Source organism: Monopterus albus, unplaced genomic scaffold, assembly GCF_001952655.1.
Source record: "Monopterus albus unplaced genomic scaffold, M_albus_1.0 scaffold2.1, whole genome shotgun sequence".
Lineage (NCBI taxonomy): Eukaryota > Metazoa > Chordata > Actinopteri > Synbranchiformes > Synbranchidae > Monopterus > Monopterus albus.
This window is the reverse complement of record NW_018127882.1, coordinates 5,498,147-5,517,354: the sequence shown is the minus strand read 5'-3', so window position 1 is coordinate 5,517,354 and position 19,208 is coordinate 5,498,147. Positions and strand designations below refer to the sequence as shown.

At 41.1% G+C, this 19,208-nt stretch overlaps 1 protein-coding gene across 9 annotated transcripts in view; it reads left to right on the top strand.

Annotated features, from left to right (window-relative positions):
* atp11c (ATPase phospholipid transporting 11C (ATP11C blood group)) overlaps window positions 1-19,208 on the top strand; it is a 40,931-nt gene that overhangs the window by 18,296 nt on the left and 3,427 nt on the right. For 2 of the 9 annotated variants that reach the window (XM_020591941.1, XM_020591932.1), the window contains exons 4-29: window positions 392-472; window positions 1,597-1,704; window positions 2,485-2,613; window positions 3,197-3,285; window positions 3,889-3,939; window positions 4,369-4,433; window positions 4,542-4,623; window positions 4,713-4,863; window positions 6,419-6,616; window positions 7,069-7,239; window positions 7,618-7,829; window positions 8,028-8,099; window positions 8,195-8,268; window positions 8,383-8,486; window positions 8,629-8,810; window positions 9,860-10,117; window positions 10,235-10,412; window positions 10,542-10,644; window positions 11,262-11,407; window positions 11,714-11,773; window positions 12,296-12,423; window positions 13,009-13,144; window positions 13,244-13,309; window positions 13,460-13,563; window positions 13,675-13,831; window positions 15,653-15,761. In XM_020591941.1, coding sequence (XP_020447597.1) covers window positions 392-472; window positions 1,597-1,704; window positions 2,485-2,613; window positions 3,197-3,285; window positions 3,889-3,939; window positions 4,369-4,433; window positions 4,542-4,623; window positions 4,713-4,863; window positions 6,419-6,616; window positions 7,069-7,239; window positions 7,618-7,829; window positions 8,028-8,099; window positions 8,195-8,268; window positions 8,383-8,486; window positions 8,629-8,810; window positions 9,860-10,117; window positions 10,235-10,412; window positions 10,542-10,644; window positions 11,262-11,407; window positions 11,714-11,773; window positions 12,296-12,423; window positions 13,009-13,144; window positions 13,244-13,309; window positions 13,460-13,563; window positions 13,675-13,831; window positions 15,653-15,757 — 3,210 coding nt within the window. In that variant the 3' untranslated portion in view covers window positions 15,758-15,761. The other 7 variants (XM_020591922.1, XM_020591980.1, XM_020591989.1 and 4 more) reach the window with 5 other exon arrangements.

The window sequence follows — 19,208 nt, the reverse complement described above, 5'->3', positions numbered from 1 at the left end:
ACCCATCTCATGATGGTTTTAAGAAATGCACAAACACACAAGGCCATTTGTGACCTGGGTTTTAAATGGGAGCCTTATTCGGGTCCAGCTCCTGAACCAGTTATTTGGGATTATCTGATCAATGTCCTGCACTTGTTCTTGTTACACACATGCATAAAAATGCAACATATTACACACAACTTGAGCAGGTAAGGTGAGTCTGTTGCCTCACAACTGGACTATGCCCTGCATTTAGAGGACTGTTATAACATACTCCTCCCTCTGTAACCACATACATACTGTATGTGCTCTGCAGTAAGACTTTGCAGTGATGAGTAGTTCAGATTGAAGGTCATATGGTTATCACTTAGTGTTAAGATTGCATTTATCTTATTTCTTTTTTCCTCACTAGGTGATAGTGGACACCCCCACCAGCCCAGTCACCAGTGGCCTACCCTTATTTTTTGTGATTACAGTAACCGCAATCAAGCAGGTAAGACACTACCTAAATGTGATTTATATTGCCATGTCCTCATTTCCTCGTTTTGTTATATCGTCCTGCCTCTCCATATAACAACCCCTCTCCGCCTTCATAACTCTCTTGCTGTGATTTGTGTATAAAGTATGTGACTAATGCTCTCTAGGGTTTTGTATTAATGTGCTCCACTGGTGAATTCTGATTGGGGAGAAGATCAAATGACCTCTCTGGATGTGTGAGCAAATAGGGAGAGAGAGAGAGAGAGCTCGTCTATTACAGAGATACAAATTATCAAGGGGAGTGTCAGTTTTTTTGACTCTTGTGCTGCTATGTCCCAGTTTTAGATCTATTGTTTTAGGATTGGCCTTTTAGTTGGTCTACCACTGGGGCTTTGAAATGCACAATAGTGGGTGGCTTCCTTCTCAAAATATATGGGGCACACTGATAGTGCTGGGCCGCCTTTAGCCAGGCTTTGAAGTGGGACACCAAGGCAGTCAGCCCGACATCCTAGTCAGGCTGAGGTGAGCTGTGTATAGTTCTACTAACTGTCTCCTTCTCTCCTCCTTTAATCCACCTGGCATCATTCAGCCAGACTTTCTCCATCCATTCACCCATTTTCTTCCACTTATCCGCCCAGACTTTTCCCTCTCCTTTTAATTTTCCCAGTAATCCCACTTTCTGGCTCAAGCTCCACCCTGCAACAAACTGTGGTCTCCCTCTGTGTTTCTGCACTGTGTCCTCTACCTCCGTCACTGTTTTAAAGTACTAATGAAGTCTACACTAGGCTTTGTGCCATATGTTGCAGCATCCCCAGAAATTATTTTTTTTACCTGACTCAGTATGATTTGATGGTGCACTGCGGGACAATCACTATCCCATTCTGCTGCTGCAGGCACACCTTTGTACATAATGATGAAATACTACATGTAGTGTTAAGATTATGTTGTATGCGTAGGTGCTTCTTATGCCTTACCCTCTTCCGTTTGGTTTGGTGAGAGCTCCTGTAAAACCTCTACTGTGTATGTGCTTAATGTCACTGCCTTAGCTGTCCTTGTCCCATGGGTACTGATGGCACAAAGGTTGTCCTTTTTGTTGCACTAAGCAAATAACGCTATTCTGATTTTCATTTGTTGACGTAGGGCTACGAGGACTGGCTGCGGCACAAGGCTGACTATGAAGTGAATAAGTACCGAGTGACAGTGCTAGAGGATGGCCGGAGGATATCGAAGGAGAGTGAGAAGATCAAGGTACCTTTCAGTAATCACATCTTAGTTTGGATCCAGTGGATAAAAAATATTTCCTTAGAGACATGGCCACACAAAAAAAAAACAAAAAACTACTGGCAGCCTGGAATAATGATGTTTGGAATATATGCACATGGGAGAACACGGTCTCTTCACTGAGCTGATTAGATGTTCAAATATGGGTGTGATTGTAACTAATGTATCCAGGACGTTGTGTGCAAGTTTTTGTTTCCAGTGTATTCTGGTCTGTTTGCTGTAGGGTTATGGGTGGTCAAAAGGTTAAAGTGCATTAAACTGTGTGTGTGTCTGTGTGTGTGTACATAATATAACATTTTTTTTTATATTTAAAGTGAACCAAATGACTCTGGGTTGTGTTAAAGGGCTGCTAATACTGCTGACACCACTGAGGAAGCTGTTAAAACCAATATAAAACTGTTGACAACTGTTTTCAGCACAGAAGTTCACACAAGTTAACTGTAAGCTACCTCCTAGTGCTAAAGGGACAACAAGTAGCAAGCCAATAAAGACATTTTTTAAACCATGTGTTGGCAGACCAAACCAGAGCTAAAAGGTGACAGAATACTTACTGGTGTTCAGACAGAGGACTCTGCAGGTCTGCTCATATTGCTCTGCTTTTTTGCAGTGCCTTTAAGTAGACACTTGTTTGCTAACACATTAGCCACAGCATCTTGACAGGAAAGGGAATTATTACTGAACTGGTGCTTAAGAAGTGAGACAAAGCAAAGTGTGAAACGTGGTGTTTGGTTGTGTTTCTTTGGTCAGGTTGGAGATGTTGTGGAGGTGGTTGAAGACGAGACCTTTCCCTGTGATTTAATACTGCTGCAGTCTAGCCGAGATGATGGCACATGTTTTGTTACCACAGCGAGTTTGGATGGAGAGTCCAACCATAAAGTAAGATGGGCTGCTTGGCTGTCCCCCTTTTTCCATAACCGAATGGCTGAGTTGTAAATTTTTTAAAGTAACTTGTTTTCATCAAACCTTTTGGTTCGGAAGAACAAACTTGGTACTTGTTTCCAGTAAATTAGATTCATTTCACAGTAGATATACTTTGTTTTTGTAAATATGATGCTTATTAGGAGAAGGGAAGCGGGTTTGGAGCATTAATTTATAATTAGGTTTTACTGCAGTCTCTACATGCACTTGCCTGGGCATGTGTATATTAATTGTGTAATTATTATAATTAATAGGAATTTGAGTCTGTCACAGTTTTCATAGTTAGTGAAGTTGTGTTTGTCAGCTTTGCTTTAATTAAAGATCAAATTTCACTCATGACTAGTTCCTCAGAAATATGTTTGTGCCTTTTTGTGCTCAAGTGTGAATCACAGTATCTATGTAAGTGTTGTCTTCTAGTTTTCCTGCACTATGTGAGAGAGATGGAGGAAAGATAAAATGATAATCTGACTTAAGTCAGTCACAGTTTAAACTGTGTCCCTTTCTCTCTCTCTCTCTCTCTCTGCCAATTCCACTCTTCCAGACGCACTACACGGTGCCGGACATCGAAAAAGATCTGGAAATGCTCTGTGCCACCATCGAGTGTGAACAGCCCCAGCCTGACCTTTACAAGTAGGCACTCATCATGTGGCCCCGACAGATTTATACCACAAGCATGCGTTGCCTGTAGTTTGCTGGCAATGGACTCACTCGATGCTAGCTGAAAATGCTTTAAATAACTTTAATATTAACATGTAGGTTAAGTGGAGAGGTTTTGGCAAGCCATTGTGTAAGTATGTTTGGGATTTGTGTTAGGAATGGTGAACGTGTGTCTGGTGTTTAAAGTAATCTTTGGTCTGCTGAGCACAGAGGTGATTCTCATTTACTTGTTTGACTCCCACTTGGGGCAAGGAGCAGGAATACTGTCATTTAGCAAGACAGAATGGTGTTTGAGACGTGCTAAGTAAACCGTGGTGCCAAATTCTCAGTCTTCATTCAATAAAACTGATATTGTGGTGCTGGCTAACCACCACTAATTAGCTGGCTCTCAGAGCATCTGCACTTGATTTTAGGTCAGCGCGAGCTTATGGATTTGTAAAGTGAATTAACTCTGCATGGATTTGAATACTCCGGTACACTACTGTTTTAACAGATGGAGTAATGGGCAAAATAAATGTCACATGCACGTTTTATGAATGACTTTATATTCTGAATGTGTATGTTATTTTGTTCCAGGTTTGTTGGCCGTATGCAGATTTACAGAAACAATCAGGAGTCCGTGGTGAGGTGAGAGCACTCATACACAACCATTTCAGCCTACTTTAAGTGTGAGCAAATCAAAGCACAGTTGCTTAAGCACTCATTTATTATCCCTTTTCATTACCAAGAAATCATTATTCCATTGATTGTTCATTGCAGACAAGCATTGAAATCAAAACTGACTGGAATGGCTTCAAGCCACAGCTTCCAAAACACTCCCACAGGCATTTATCATTGACTAGTTTGTAATGGCCATATAAAGAAATGCCACTGTCCTTCTCAAGAACACTGGGACCGGTGTAAGCCCCGACTGCAGTCATTCTGTGTATTGTCATTGCCTATTTTAGAGTGGATACCAGCTTGCCTGCCAGGTTTCCACGTAGGAAATGTAAGAGTGTGTAGCTTGTACAGCATCTCTGTGACTAAACTGTTTGATGCACTGATGGGATTATGCAGGTCTCTGGGCCCAGAAAACCTACTGCTGAAAGGGGCAACTTTAAAAAACACAAAGAAAATCTGTGGTGAGTCAGAAGATATTGATTTTATTACAGTAACTTTAGTGAAAATAGCTCAGTATTAAAAGAACAAAACAAATCCCTCTTCTTTTTCTTCTCATGTTCTTTCTGAAGGTGTTGCAGTTTACACGGGCATGGAGACAAAGATGGCTCTAAACTACCAGGGCAAGTCTCAGAAACGCTCGGCTGTGGAGAAGTACGTTTAGAGGGAAAGGTGTAAATGTGACATACATTTGGAACTTGTTAATTCAATTTGAAAAAATATATATATATATATTTTTTCAGGTCTATCAATGCCTTCCTTCTGGTTTACCTTTGCATATTGCTGAGCAAAGCCTTAGTGTGCACTACACTCAAGTATGTGTGGCAGAGTAAGCCTGGACAGGATGAGCCTTGGTACAATGAGAAAACCCCAAGAGAGAAGGAAACCAATCTGGTGAGTACACATTTGTCTGTCCGTTGCTGTCAGAACAATGAACTGTGGGTTTAAGTGTCTTAAGGGCTATTCATGCCTTGTGTGTTTGCATGTCCGCAAAGGTTGAGTGATGCGATTTAGTTCTTCCCAGGTCTGCGCGCACTCTGTGCCTACATCCACATGCACACCAAAAGTTTGTCTGCACAGCAAAAGCCCTGAATGCGCATGTACTACAATGCTTGGAAACTGTCAGTGTACATGGACAGAAGGCAGACCCTTGATTTGAAGCATGAATAGGTGCACGTCCCTCATCCGTGTCCGCGTACACACGAGAGTATGTGCACAGTATGTCTAGCCCTTTATTGGCACCACAACAGCAAAGTGTTAACCGTATTATTTTGTAGGGCTGCACGATAAATTGTTTAACTGTGATTTAAATCCCTGTGCAATCTGTTTTGCATAACAACGATTCTCTCATGTTTGCATTAGCAGGGAGACGCCTCACATCAAACTAGGTGCTCCCTTTTCCTCCCTAAGCTGCGTTAACCAATTGCAGGAATGTGTTAGATCACGTGATGAGCTGTAGATAGGAAGAGAAGACTGATTCAAAAACAAATCCAGCATGTTTGACATTGTGAAAGATATTCTGGGCCGTCCTGCAACTATTTTTCAAACGCTCTGCTGCCTGCCCTATACATCTAGTGCCGAATGGCAGTTGAGGCAGAAATAAATCACTTTGCAGTTACTGGTTAACACAGCTTAGCGAGGAAAAGGGAGCGCTTGGTTTGATGAGGGATCTCACTGTTGATACAAACATGGGAGAATCGTTTTTATGTGAGACATTGCACAGGGATATAAATCACACTCGCCAAACGATTTCCTTCCTTTTTCAGTGCCATATACAGTATAATTCGCTAAGATGTTAGCAAATGGAAGTGAAATACGTGGGCTAATACGTGTCTAAATAGCTTCACAGGCATTGCCCCTGCTGTAAGAAGCATAACTAACGGGCCTTGCTAGAATTGCAGCAGTATATTATTGTGTGTATAATATGGCAAATACTTCGCAACTACAAGCCTGTAGTTGCGAAGTATTTGTAGTATTTAGTAACTTCTAAGAGCATGAAGGCATTTTACATGCTCTAGTCTGCTTAATCAACACTCCCATCTGCAGACCAACATTCTGTCACAGCCCATTTCACTGGCTGTTAACCTTCTGCTCTAGCCCTCAATCAGCTGTGAACATTGATACAACACTGCAACTGCGTCACGCTTTCATATTTGTGTGGATAATCTACGATTACTGATTGTTAAACATGGCAGTGGAAGCTGTGCACAGGGGGTGTAGTGTAGGTAAAGGTCCACCTTGGCAGCAAATTTTCCAAACTTGCATTTGGTTAAATTGTGGGTACAAATGATGCAATTGTATCTCATGTCAATATCTTATTGTGTAAACTGTGTTACTGATTGATTTCACAACACTCTGTGTTTATTTTAATGTTAGATACGAGTGTGACACATAACATTTACTCTACATTTGTAAATGAACTTGTTTTTCTTCCTTTTTTTTTTAACAGTACCTAAAGATGTTCACTGACTTCCTGTCCTTCATGGTGCTCTTCAACTTTATCATTCCCGTGTCCATGTATGTGACGGTTGAGATGCAGAAGTTTTTGGGCTCTTTATTCATCACCTGGGACAAAGACTTCTTTGACCCTGAAATCAAGGAGGGGGCGTTGGTCAACACTTCAGACCTCAATGAGGAGCTGGGACAGGTCAGGCAGATGATCAAAATTAAATAAAATATAATTTTAGTGGCAGAAATATGTGTGATTATGGATGGCTTTCTGTAAATTGCTTGTTTTAATCCTTGAAATAAAAAGTGAAATTACAGAAGAGCTCTAAGCTGAGATCAAATCCATCAGACTGTGCTCTCCAGACTGTAAAATGTGAGCTGCTTATATTAGCACCAGATTGACTGAGCTCTCTCGATTTTCTTCTGTTTTTATGGCAATTCAAACTCAAACTGTGCTGCTCTGGATCAGTCCCACTTGGTTTGCCAGATTACTGCTTCAATTAAAGGCGATGCTACGTTAAACTGATTAATGCACTGTAATTCTTTCAAAGAGTAATTGCCCAATTTTATTGTTGGGACCTTTTTAATGGGCAACTGAATTTTTATGGGTTTGGAAGTGTCTGTCATGTATTTTTATCACACTGCCTGCAGGTGGAGTATGTCTTCACAGACAAAACAGGCACCCTCACTCAGAATAACATGGAGTTCATAGAGTGCTGCATCGACGGCTTCCAGTACACTTACCGGGACACAGCTTCAGAGTTGGACGGATTTTGTGTCACAGATGGACCCGTGAGCAAACTACCCCAGAAAGCCAGCACGGTGGGTGTTGTGGTGTCCCACCATCTGTTGTAAAAGTCACATTAGCAGCAGCATATGGCCATTACATAGCTCGCTGCTCAGAAAGTCCCTTCACGGGTCACCCACATACATCTCCTTGACATATTAACATATGCACTCAACATGGATGGGGAGCAAAGTGGCTGTGTGCTCCTGACATGAACACCTGATAACACTTTACAGACAGTTGCTATAGTGATAAGAAGTTAATTTAGATATGTAGTTGTAAATCCAGGGCTTTATCTAAATTCCAGCTACTGTGTAATGAGTCCATGTGTGGTTGTAAATTAGTTTATTTTTTAAATTGAAATGACATATCTTGTTTTACTGCATTAAGCCACTGCCGTGTTATGTTTTTAGGAGAGGGAAGAACTGTTTCTGCGTGCCCTGTGCCTCTGCCACACAGTCCAAGTGAAGGAGCCTACAGAGCAGGATCAAGGCCAAGGGGGTGGACTCCTGGATCAGGTGGATGGCTTAGGGGTGGATGGAGAGGTGCTCCAACCTCCACAGGAGGAGAAAGGCTTTATAGCCTCCTCACCTGATGAGATTGCTCTGGTCAAGGGTGCTGTGAGGTAAGAGATGGGCTGATATGACTCAGTGAGCTGATTTGACATTTCGATAACTGTTCAAAGAGCAAGAATGTTGCATGAATATGACTACCACAGAATGTTTTGAAAGTCCCAGATGGTATCCACTTCACTACTACATTCATTCATTTAGCATGGAACTATCTAAATGGCTGATATGTGATTATTTGTCTCCACCTGCAGGTATGGTTTCACATTTCTGGGTCTCGAAAATAAAGTCATGAAAATTCTCAACAGAAATAAGGATGTTGAAATGTAAGTCCTGAGTTGTGCAGACAAAGTTTTTATTCACATTTTTCTATATATGCTTTTCTATTTATGCTAAAACTTCCATTTTTTACTTTCCAAAGGTATGAACTGCTTCATGTTTTGAACTTTGACCCAGTGAGAAGGCGAATGAGTGTAATAGTCAGATCCAGATCAGGTGAGCTTCAGATTCCTGTCAGGTTAATTGCACCGACTATGATTTAGTGCTGACCCTCAGCCCTCGCGTCGCTGCGTGTTTAATGTATGTGCCTTTGCGTTTGTGTGTGTCCAGGTGATACACTGCTCTTCTGTAAAGGAGCAGATGCTTCCATTTTTCCCCGTGTCAGACAGGAGGAGGTTGAAAGGATACGTATGCACGTGGATCGTAATGCAAAAGTGGGTGACATAAACAGCCCGACTCTCTACATTAAAATTAAAAGTATAATCTGTGTATTTCTAAAGTCAGGCAGGTTTTAAGTTTCCATTATAATGATGTCAAGACAGCTAACTTTGTGTGGTGTCTGAACACCGTGTGCAGGAGGGCTACCGTACATTGTGTGTAGCCTACAAATATCTCAGTGCAGAGGAGTACGCCCAGGCAGATGCAGGGTTGAGGGAAGCTAGACTGGCTCTGCAGGACAGAGAAGAGAAGCTCATGGCTGTTTACAACCAAGTGGAGACTGGCATGAGTCTGATAGGAGCTACTGCTGTAGAAGATCGGTGGGTGCTCACTCAAAACACTATAACCATACAGCTCTCACTGCATAATCTGCTGAAGTTTGAAGTTGTTAAATGGCTTGCATTTTGTTATCTTGCATGCTGCTTCCTTCTTCTCCCCCCCACGTTAGCCACAAACAATGTGTCAAACGTCTGTTCTGACTTACTATTCTTACCTCTTTGTTGTGTTGCTGTAATAAGTTTATTCTTCATTCTGCATTTTCCTGCTCCCTGTCCTTTGTTACATGCCACCAGTTTTGTCCAGGAGGATGACCTGGTTAATCTTGAGTAAGGCTAACAGCCCAGAGTTACTTGCTTTCAGAACATTTAGTCTAAGCCCATACTGCCATCTTGTGGTTGACATTGGAGACTCTTCCACAAACCAACATTTTAAAATGTAATGGTTTTTTTTTTTATATAATTATTGCTGAAATTAGAAAATGAATTAACTGTTACAAACGTTTGCCTCAGCACACACCAATGCATTTCATTTGACATACAATATGTTCATAATAAATTCATTTACATCAAATTATAGTTATTGCTGGTTCAGGTAATTATTGCATTCTCAACATAGTGTATTAAAATGATACAGGTATCAAAAGAAATGTCATTAATATACTAGTGCTGTTTAAAAAAGCCACCCCTTCCCCCTAAAGATTTTTTTTTTTTAATTACAATGTGAACATGGTACCTTTTTATTAGAAGTGAATGAAACCGTTGTAATGAGAACTTATTACTTTCATGTCAGGGCAGTGGTATTGTTGCTGCATTTTCTTTTTGGGACTACATTTCCCACAGTCCTTTGTGACACCTAAGTGAAGATGATCTGTCTCATCCTTGCTTAAGTAACATTTTTACTGGAAAAACAGCAGTTTCATTTTGGTTTTATGTCCTGAAGCAGTCACCCTTTTCTATAATCTAATTCACTAGATCTCCTGTGAAATTTAATCCTGATTTTCAAAAATTTTTTTTTTCCTTCTAGTGATGGCATGAATGTCTTCAAATTATTGTAAAAACCTTTCATGTGGGTTGTTTCTTGTATCCCTTAGGCTTCAAGAGGAGGCAGCAGAGACCATGGAGTCTCTGCAGGGGGCAGGCATTAAGATTTGGGTCCTAACTGGGGACAAGATGGAGACAGCAAAGTCCACCTGTTATGCTTGTAGACTGTTTCAGAGAAACACGGAGTTGTTGGAGCTAACAGTGCGTACTCTGGAGGATGGAAGGATGAGGCGTGAGGCACGGCTGCATGAGCTCTTGATTGAATACCACAAGAAAGCTGTGCAGGATGTGCCACCAGGTGTCACCAGGTTGGTACCTAGATTTATATGATTTCACTCTGTTTACTGTTTATTTTGTCTTGATTTATCCTACACTAAATCTCACAGATATTAATCTTTAGCCCATTTCCCTTCTTTGCGGTGTAGAAGCTGGTGTTCTGACAGCCAGGACTATGGTTTTATCATAGATGGAGCCTCTTTGTCGATGGTGCTCAACTGCTCCCATGAATCCAACTCAAGTCTCTACAAGAACCTGTTCCTGCAGATCTGTCAGAACTGCACAGCTGTGCTCTGCTGTCGCATGGCTCCTCTACAGAAGGCACAGGTCAGAACAGTCACCTACCGTGGGAAATATTTATTCATTAAAGAACTGAAAGGATGATTTATATGGTTCAACACATTTGTATTAAATAGCTGCCCCTCTTTCTCTTTCTCTTTCTCACTCTGTCTTTAGATAGTTAAAATGGTAAAGAACTCTAAAGGCAGTCCAATCACCCTCTCCATTGGAGATGGTGCCAATGATGTCAGCATGATTTTGGAAGCTCATGTTGGCATTGGTAAGGAATCTGATGCTGAAGCTGACTATAACTATTGTCCTAAATAGAGAGAAATGTGAGGGTAGAGTTTGTATGCCTCCGTTCCAGCGATAGCTGCAGCCAATGCATTCTGTTTTTGGGTTGAATGTCTGATCGTGAACACGATATCTCAGGAACGCCTTGTGGGAATTTCTTCAAATTTGGCTCATGTGTTCACTTAGACTCAAAGATGAACTGACTAGATTTTGGTGGTCAAAGGTTAAGGCCAGTGTGACCTGGCATTCATCTCATTCTTGTGAATATGATATCTCAGGAACGCCTTCAGGGAATTCTGTCAAAATTGGCACGTGTCCACTTGGACTCAGTGATGAACTAATTAGATTTTGGTGGTCAAAGGTTAAGGCCAGTGTGACCTGGCATTCATCTCATTCTTGTGAATATGATATCTCAGGAACGCCTTCAGGGAATTCTGTCAAAATTGGCACGTGTCCACTTGGACTCAGTGATGAACTAATTAGATTTTGGTGGTCAAAGGTCAAGGTCAATGACCTCATTTCTGTCCCATAACCGTGATTTTGACTGGTTGGCGTACAACCGCGAAGCAGTAATTCTAGGATTATTTGTTCTTGGTGTTTCAGGTATTAAGGGTAAAGAGGGGCGGCAGGCAGTGAGGAACAGCGATTATGCCATCCCCAAACTCAAGCACCTCAAGAAACTTTTATTGGCTCATGGGCATCTCTACTATGTTCGCATTGCACACCTGGTTCAGTACTTCTTTTACAAGGTAGGTTGAACAGATGCTTCTTTTGCAATGACTTCTTCTCATTCCTAAGGCTAAAAGAGTTTCAGCAAAGCCTTTATTTCCCAAACGAATGCACATGCTCACTTGATTATGTGATGAGGAGATAGACTGGACAGAATCAGTCCTCTTAAGAAATTAAACTGCTTTTTAGGTTGGACTCAGGTTAATGTTTTTCATGTGTGCACCTTTATTATCCTAAGCACATGGGAGCGAATGGATGCATTAGATGTTCTTTGATGTTTTTTGTCCCTCGCTGTGAGCCTGATCTCTTTCTCTGTTTGCCTGCAGAACCTTTGCTTCATCTTACCTCAGTTTTTGTACCAGTTCTTCTGTGGCTATTCCCAGCAAGTGAGTATGCCCTGAGGCCCTTTGAGGTTCAAAGATGTTCTGATCATGAAAGGAGGCCTTCCATATTGCCCCTGGGATATTTGTGCTGTGATATGTTTATGTACTGACTTGCATAACACTGTTAAAATAATACAGACATGTATCATATTTTGCCCCAAAATTCTGAATGTATGCAATCATCGTGGCATGTGAGTGCGCATAAGAGATAGCTGGAGGGATGGAAATACCATAAAATCTGTATAGATTTAGAACATTTTATGGTTTTATATAAAAACTGCTCCAGAAAGCTATTTTGTCTCTGGTGAAATGCAAAGGTGAAGATTTTATTTGCCACATTTCCTCCAGTTTAGATCTTTCATAAGCACATGAAAGATGAATATAAGCTAATAATGCTTATATTGCATACTATAGTGTGTACAGGTTTTTGTCCTTTTTATGGTATTAACCTCTGGTTGCCCCATACCTCCTTATTACCAACCCCTCCCCCCTCACCTTCTCCCTGGTGCTCCCATGCCTCCCCAGCCCCTGTATGACGCAGCCTATCTGACGATGTACAACATCTGCTTCACCTCTATGCCCATCCTGGCCTACAGCCTCTTGGAGCAGCATATCTGCATTGATGTTCTGCTGGAGAATGCTACCCTCTACAGGTAAAACTGGGTACCCTTTATTCTCTGCATTGCACTTTGAGGTACAGGTGTGTTAAGTTAGCAAAGAGGATCAATAATAGATTTTTATTCTTAAGATTTTCTTTTCTATGCTTTAGATCTAGGATTAGGATTTTGAGCAATAAGTCATTGAATTGATTGAGATCATTTTAAATCTGCAAACTCTTGCACAGTTGCAAAATAAAATCAAAAAGACCAATGACTGAAAAGGTGTACTCTGAGGTGTATCTTATTTTAGCAATAGAATACACCAATACAAAATATTAATGAGGTTTAAATTTAATGAACAAGTTCATCTTCTAAAGCCACAGTTATAGTTTAGTTTAGCCCATTAACTGCAGCAGCAGCATAGTCAGATTTGTCTGCTTTCATGCAACAAATAGTCATCTTTTCTGTTTTCGATGGAGCAGCTTCAGATGTCATGTCATTGCACAACATTAAAAGCTTTGGCATTGCTGTTCATTCCTCTCACATATTTTATTGTTCCTATTTTTATTGTCGAGATTATATGCAAAGAGGCAAAAAATAATGACTTTGTTCATCTTTTTCTTTCATGATTTTCTTTAGAGCGATTGCTAAGAATGCCATGCTACGGTGGGGACCATTCATCAAATGGACATTACAGGGAGTCTTCCATGGCTTGGTGTTCTTCTTTGGTGTTCGATACTTGTTCAGTAATCCAGCACTCCAGAATAATGGCCAGGTTTGTCCTCAGGTGTAATTCACCTTCTAAATGGATTAAATTACTTGATTAAGCATTATCTCATGAGTACTTTTGCCTATTTGTCTTATTTAAACCCAGGTTTTTGGGAACTGGTCATATGGAACAATAGTCTTCACTGTCCTCGTCTTCACTGTCACACTAAAGGTAAACCACTTCCTTACATTTTATTCCATGACATGATGTATCATTAGAGCAGCCATTTCACAGAGTCTGGAACAGATATCTTGTCTCGCAGAACACTGAAAAAGTATGTTGGATATTTGACGTGTTTAGTGACTTTTCTCTACTGTCTAGCTTGCTCTGGACACACGGCATTGGACATGGCTCAACCACTTTGTAATCTGGGGATCCCTGGCCTTCTACGTGGTTTTCAGCTTTTTCTGGGGAGGAATAATATGGTCAGTAAAATCACTTAGACAGTCGTTGTAGTTGACCTGTTATTTTTCATTTCTACTCAAGTCCTGTAGCTCTTCCAGCCAGGGTAAACCAGTGTGTTCCCTTTCCTGCAGGCCTTTCCTGAGCCAGCAGCGTTTGTGCTCTGTGTTTGCCAAAATGCTGAGTTCACTGTCAGTCTGGCTGGTCATCATCTTGCTCATCCTGCTCAGCCTATTGCCAGAGATTCTGCTTGTGGTGTTCCGCAACCCCTTTGCCCCCCGCCCTCGACAGGTACAGTTCAAACACACACATACCCATTGTACTCCCATATCTTTATTTTTCTTTCTCTCCCTTTTGCCCACTCTGCAGTATTTCAGTTCTACAGTTGCAGTGTTCAAACTTAACATTTATTATTGTCTGTGATAATTTAATAGTTTTTTCCAAATGTAGACGTGTTTCCAAGATGGATTTAAATCAAAACCTTGAAATATGGTTGGACACAGAAACTATGAATTGGTCTTAAAGTGGCTGCAGCGTTATACATACGAAATGATGCTGTAGATGGTCACTACCTTTGTTATTGGAGACTGAAAAAAAAAACATTTCACTATAAAAACAAAAGATTGTTTTGAGATCACAGGATTAGAAAGATTAGGATCAGACTTTAATATCCTTAGCAGGTTTTTTTGCAAGTTGCAAGTATGATTGCATTTCAGAGGGAAACTCAGGAAGAAAACATTTCCAGACATGTTTTCTCATCTCATTTAGCAGCCCAGGAGGCTAATGTGTTTTCCAAGCAGCTGGAAATGTTGATATGCGCTGTGCCTTTGGGTGCATTTGCTTGCTTTTTTTTTTAGTGATTGTAGATTTGTTTGTTTAGGGAAACAACCCAAAGCAAATGTTGTGCACATATTTGAGAGGAGTCATATTGTAGTTATCTACAATATATACAGTACCTTACGATGGATTTATTTTATACATTTGTTGTTGCAGAGTTATTTGACAGTTCTAACTTTCCAGTACTTGGCGTGTTTATTTTAGAACACCCCCTTTAACCTTATTTTTACTCATGCTGTCCTTTTCCAAGTTTGTTTTCCTAACTAGTACTCTCTCTTTAGCACTTTAACCCACTCTTCTTACTCTTCTCTTGTCTTCTCTTAACCTGCCTCTCCAAAGATGAAACATCACCTTCCTTCCTCGGGCACATCTACTATCTTCATGTTGTCGCAGACCACTAGCACTCACAGCTTCTCGTGGAGTGACTGAGGTCTTTTTCTTTTTTCTTTGTCAGATCTTATTCTAAAGTCTCTTCCTGCAGAGGTTCTGTGTCCACCAGTCTTGCTTGTTTCCTAGCTGTTGTGTCTTTCCTCTCCCACTGTTAAGACTCCTTCCTTAACCTCTCAAGTAGATTTTTACAGCGCCAAGTCAGTTGGAAAGATTAAGTCAGACAATTCTGATCATCATTATATGATTTATTAAATCAAGAATGTTATCTTTGGAGCGCCCTATCTCTGACTTGGGTGCTTTTCTTTAGATATATGTTTATTAAACTGGGAGGTTTGTTGGCCAGTGGGCCTGAATGTGCCCAGCTCTGCCAGCAGTGTGGAGTAGGACTGGGTGTTCATGCTGACAATGTGCAGTCAGTTTTCATTTGTGCATGTTCACTTGTAGTAGTCGGTGTCTCCTCTCCAGCTGCCTCTGCTGCTCCAATGCCTGCTGCCTGTGCATGTTTAGTCAGGTGAATGCAGCACATCAAAGCACCCAGACTTACCTGCATGTGGCTCAAGTCAGCAATTTCATCTGGGTCCTCACCACAATCCCCACAGGCCACTGCATTTTGTCTGTGCTTGTTACATAATATGTTACTTTAAAAAATGTGCAAGGATAGTAGCCCTGTATTAATCTGGACCAAGTGATGGAGTCAAAGCATCTGAAAATTACTATGTGCCCAAAAAAGGCACCTGGACTTTCATTGTCCACCTGTCCAGTTTTGAAGTCTTTGTGTATGGTGTGTGTCTGTGTGCGAGAGAGCACAAGATGGAATAAACGGTGAAGTGTGTATGGGTTTGTCAGCATAGTATGTCATTGGTGTCTCTTGCTTCACCCTTCTAGAGGAAGCCGGTTCAGTCGAGCGTTGGGGTTCTCCAGTCTCCCCGGTCTTCATCCAGACACCTGCTCATGAGAACCTTTTCAGATGAGTCCAATACTGTCTTTTAAAAAGGTACCAGCCCAACTTCAGGCCATTTTAAGCCAATTAAAAACTCACTCCCCCAGTGAACTGCTCTTGTAGTTCTGGTCCTTAACTCATGAGTTTTAACAAGAGAATCAAAGGCCTAAACACACACATGCCACATCCTACAAGACGCAGTGTGTTTTTATGTTTTTGGGTAAGCTGATATTGGCTGGTCTTTTCATGTCGGACTCATTTTTAGTGAAGTGGTCATGTATTTAACCTGGGCAACTCGAGGCAAATGTCATATTTTTCTATTGACACATTCTTCCTTCAATTTCTGTCTGGAAACCAAGCTTGTATAATCTTCTGCATGTGCTTTGAAAAACCAAGTCCATCTCATGTTTTGGTGTAGGAATGTCTGCGTGTGCAATGAGTCAGTTTGCTTGAGCTTGAAACAAAAGCGCTAGCCTGTGATTACCATTTCCCCAGTCTGACGTTCATGTACTATTTGTAATGTGGTACTTTGAGCACGGTTGTTTTTGTCCTGTGTGCACATCCAGATTTGTGTTGGTGGTTGTTGTGTGTTTACTTTTTTGGCAAGCAATGGATGCATTTGTGAGGGCTGGGCTTAACTCGTGGCATGATGCGGAATCGCCTTAAGCTCAGGCCACATGCTTGTGTTGCCTGTAGTGGGCAGTCAACAAAATAAACAGAGACAACAATACAAAGTATCTGGAATATTAAAATATGAGGAAAAGTGTTATATAAATAAATAAGATGTTATGGAATAAATATTGTGAATAAATACAGAAAAATGCACCATGTGAATATATATTCTGTGTCACTGTGACCAGTGATGACATGTTTAGCCGCATATCGTCATTCAACCACTGGCTGTCTAGGTGGTGCCCAGAAAATAACGTGGGCTTCATAGACAACTGGAAAACATTTTGGGGAAAACCTGGTCTGACTAGCAGAGACGGCATCCTACTTTGGGTGGTGTGGCTTTCTTATCTAGAAATCTGGACGAGTTCGTTTTACAACCTAAATTATGACAACCCAGAGTTGAGTCCAGGATGCAGGGTCGCAGTCTTACACGCCTCTCTGCTGTCTCCTTGCAGCTGCTACCCACCCAACGCTCCCAGTACCCCATAGAGACTGTGTCTGCCCCCCGCCCACCTAAATTATATAAATCAAGAATCAACTCCAGAGGAGTTATTCATAAGAACCTAATTAAAATTAAGATGACTCCTCTTATAGTAGAAAGTAATAGGACAATCAAATGTGGACTACTAAATATCAGAGCTCTCTCATCTAAACCTCTGTTAGTGAATGATTTGATAAGTGAACATCACATTGACTTATTGTGTCTTACTGAAACATGGTTACAGCAGGAAGAATATGTCAGCCTAAATGAATCCACTCCACCTAGTCACAATAACTGTCAAAGCCGTCGAAACACAGGCCGAGGTGGTGGCGTGGCAGCGATCTTTGACTCAAGCCTATTAATCAACCCTAGACCTAAACATAGCTATAAACTCATTTGAAAGTCTCACCCTGAGTCTCTCACACCCAAACTGGAAAACTCAAAAGCCTGTTCTGTTTGTTATTGTATACCGTCCACCTGCTCCTTATTCAGAGTTTTTAAGTGAATTCTCAGACTTTCTGTCTGATTTAGTGCTTAGTACAGATAAAATAATCATAGTAGGCGACTTTAATATTCATGTAGATGCCGACAATGACAGCCCCAACAATGCATTTTGTTCATTATTAGACTCAGTTGGTGTCTCTCAAACTGTAAATAAACCTTTTAAACTTGCAGTAATTAAACCTCTACTCAAAACGCCTACTCTTGACCCAGGTGTCCTAGCTAATTATAGACCAATATCCAATCTCCCATTTTATGTTCCACAGGCTTTTAAAGTTGCAGTAACCTCTACTCAAAAAGCTTACTCTTGACCGAGGTGTCCTAGCTAATTATATACCAATATCCAATCTCCCATTTATTTCAGAAATCCTTGAAAAAGCTGTTGCAAAGCAGTTATGTGACCACTTGCACAAGAATGATTTGTTTGAGGATTTTCAGTCAGGATTTAGAGTCCATCATAGTACAGAAACCGCATTGGTGAAAGTCACCAATGATCTTCTCCTAGCCTCGGACAAAGGACTTGTCTCCATACTTGTCCTCTTAGATCTCAGTGCTGCTTTTGACACCATTGATCACAGCATCTTACTGCAGAGACTTGAACATGTTATTGGGATTAAAGGAACTGCACTAAGTTTGTTCAAATTTTATTTATCAGAAAGATTTCAATTTGTTCATGTTAATGACGAATGTTCCACACAAACTGAAGTTAGTCACGGTGTTCCACAGGGCTCTGTGTTAGGTCCAATTCAATTCTCTTCACTTTATACATGCTCTCTTTAGGCATTATTATCAGGAAGCACAACATAATTTTCCATTGCTATGCAGATGATACTCAGTTATATTTATCTATGAAGCCAAATGAATCAGGTCAGCTGGTCAAACTTCAAGCATGTCTTAAAGACATAAAGGCCTGGATGACCTGCAACTTCTTACTTTTAAACTCTGACAAAACTGAAGTTATTGTGCTTGGGCCTGAAAACCTTAGACATCTGCTGTCTAATCATATAGTTACTTTAGATGGCATAGCTCTTGCCTCCAGTACTACTGTGAGGAACCTTGGAGTCATCTTTGATCAGAATATGTCCTTTAAATCACACATAAATCAAGTCTCTAGATCTTTCTTTCCTTCTTTCACCTGCGCAATATTGCAAAAATCAGGAGCATCCTGTCTCAAAGTGATGCTGAAAAACTGGTCCATGCATTTGTTACTTCCAGGCTGGACTACTGTAACTCTTTACTATCAGGATGTCCCAATAATTCCCTAAAAAGCCTCCAGTTAATCCAAAATGCTGCAGCCAGAGTACTGACAGGAACTAGCAAGAGAGATCATATCTCTCCCATATTAGCTTCTCTCCACTGGCTCCCTGTAAAATTCAGAATAGAATTCAAAATCCTTCTCCTAACATACAAAGCCCTTAATAACAAGGCTCCATTGTATCATAAAGACCTCGTAGAGCCTTATCATCCTAACAGAGCACTTCACTCTCAGAGTGCAGGTTTACTTGTGGTTCCTAGAGTCCACAGAAGCAGAATGGGAGGCAGAGCCTTTAGCTATCAAGCTCCTCTCCTATGGAACCAACTCCCAGTCTCAGTTCAGGAGGCAGACGCCCTCTCTACCTTTAAGATTAGACTTAAGACGTTCCTTTTTGATAAAGCTTATAGTTAGGGCTGGATCAGGTGACCCTGAACCTTCCCTTAGTTATGCTGCTATAGGCCTAGGCTGCTGGGGGCCCCATGATGCTCTGAGTTTCTTTCCCCTCCCCTCCTGCTCTGCTCTGCTCTCCTCTCCTCTCCTCTCCCCTCCTGCTCTGCTCTCCTCTCCTCTCCTCTCTCTCCCTATGCTTCTA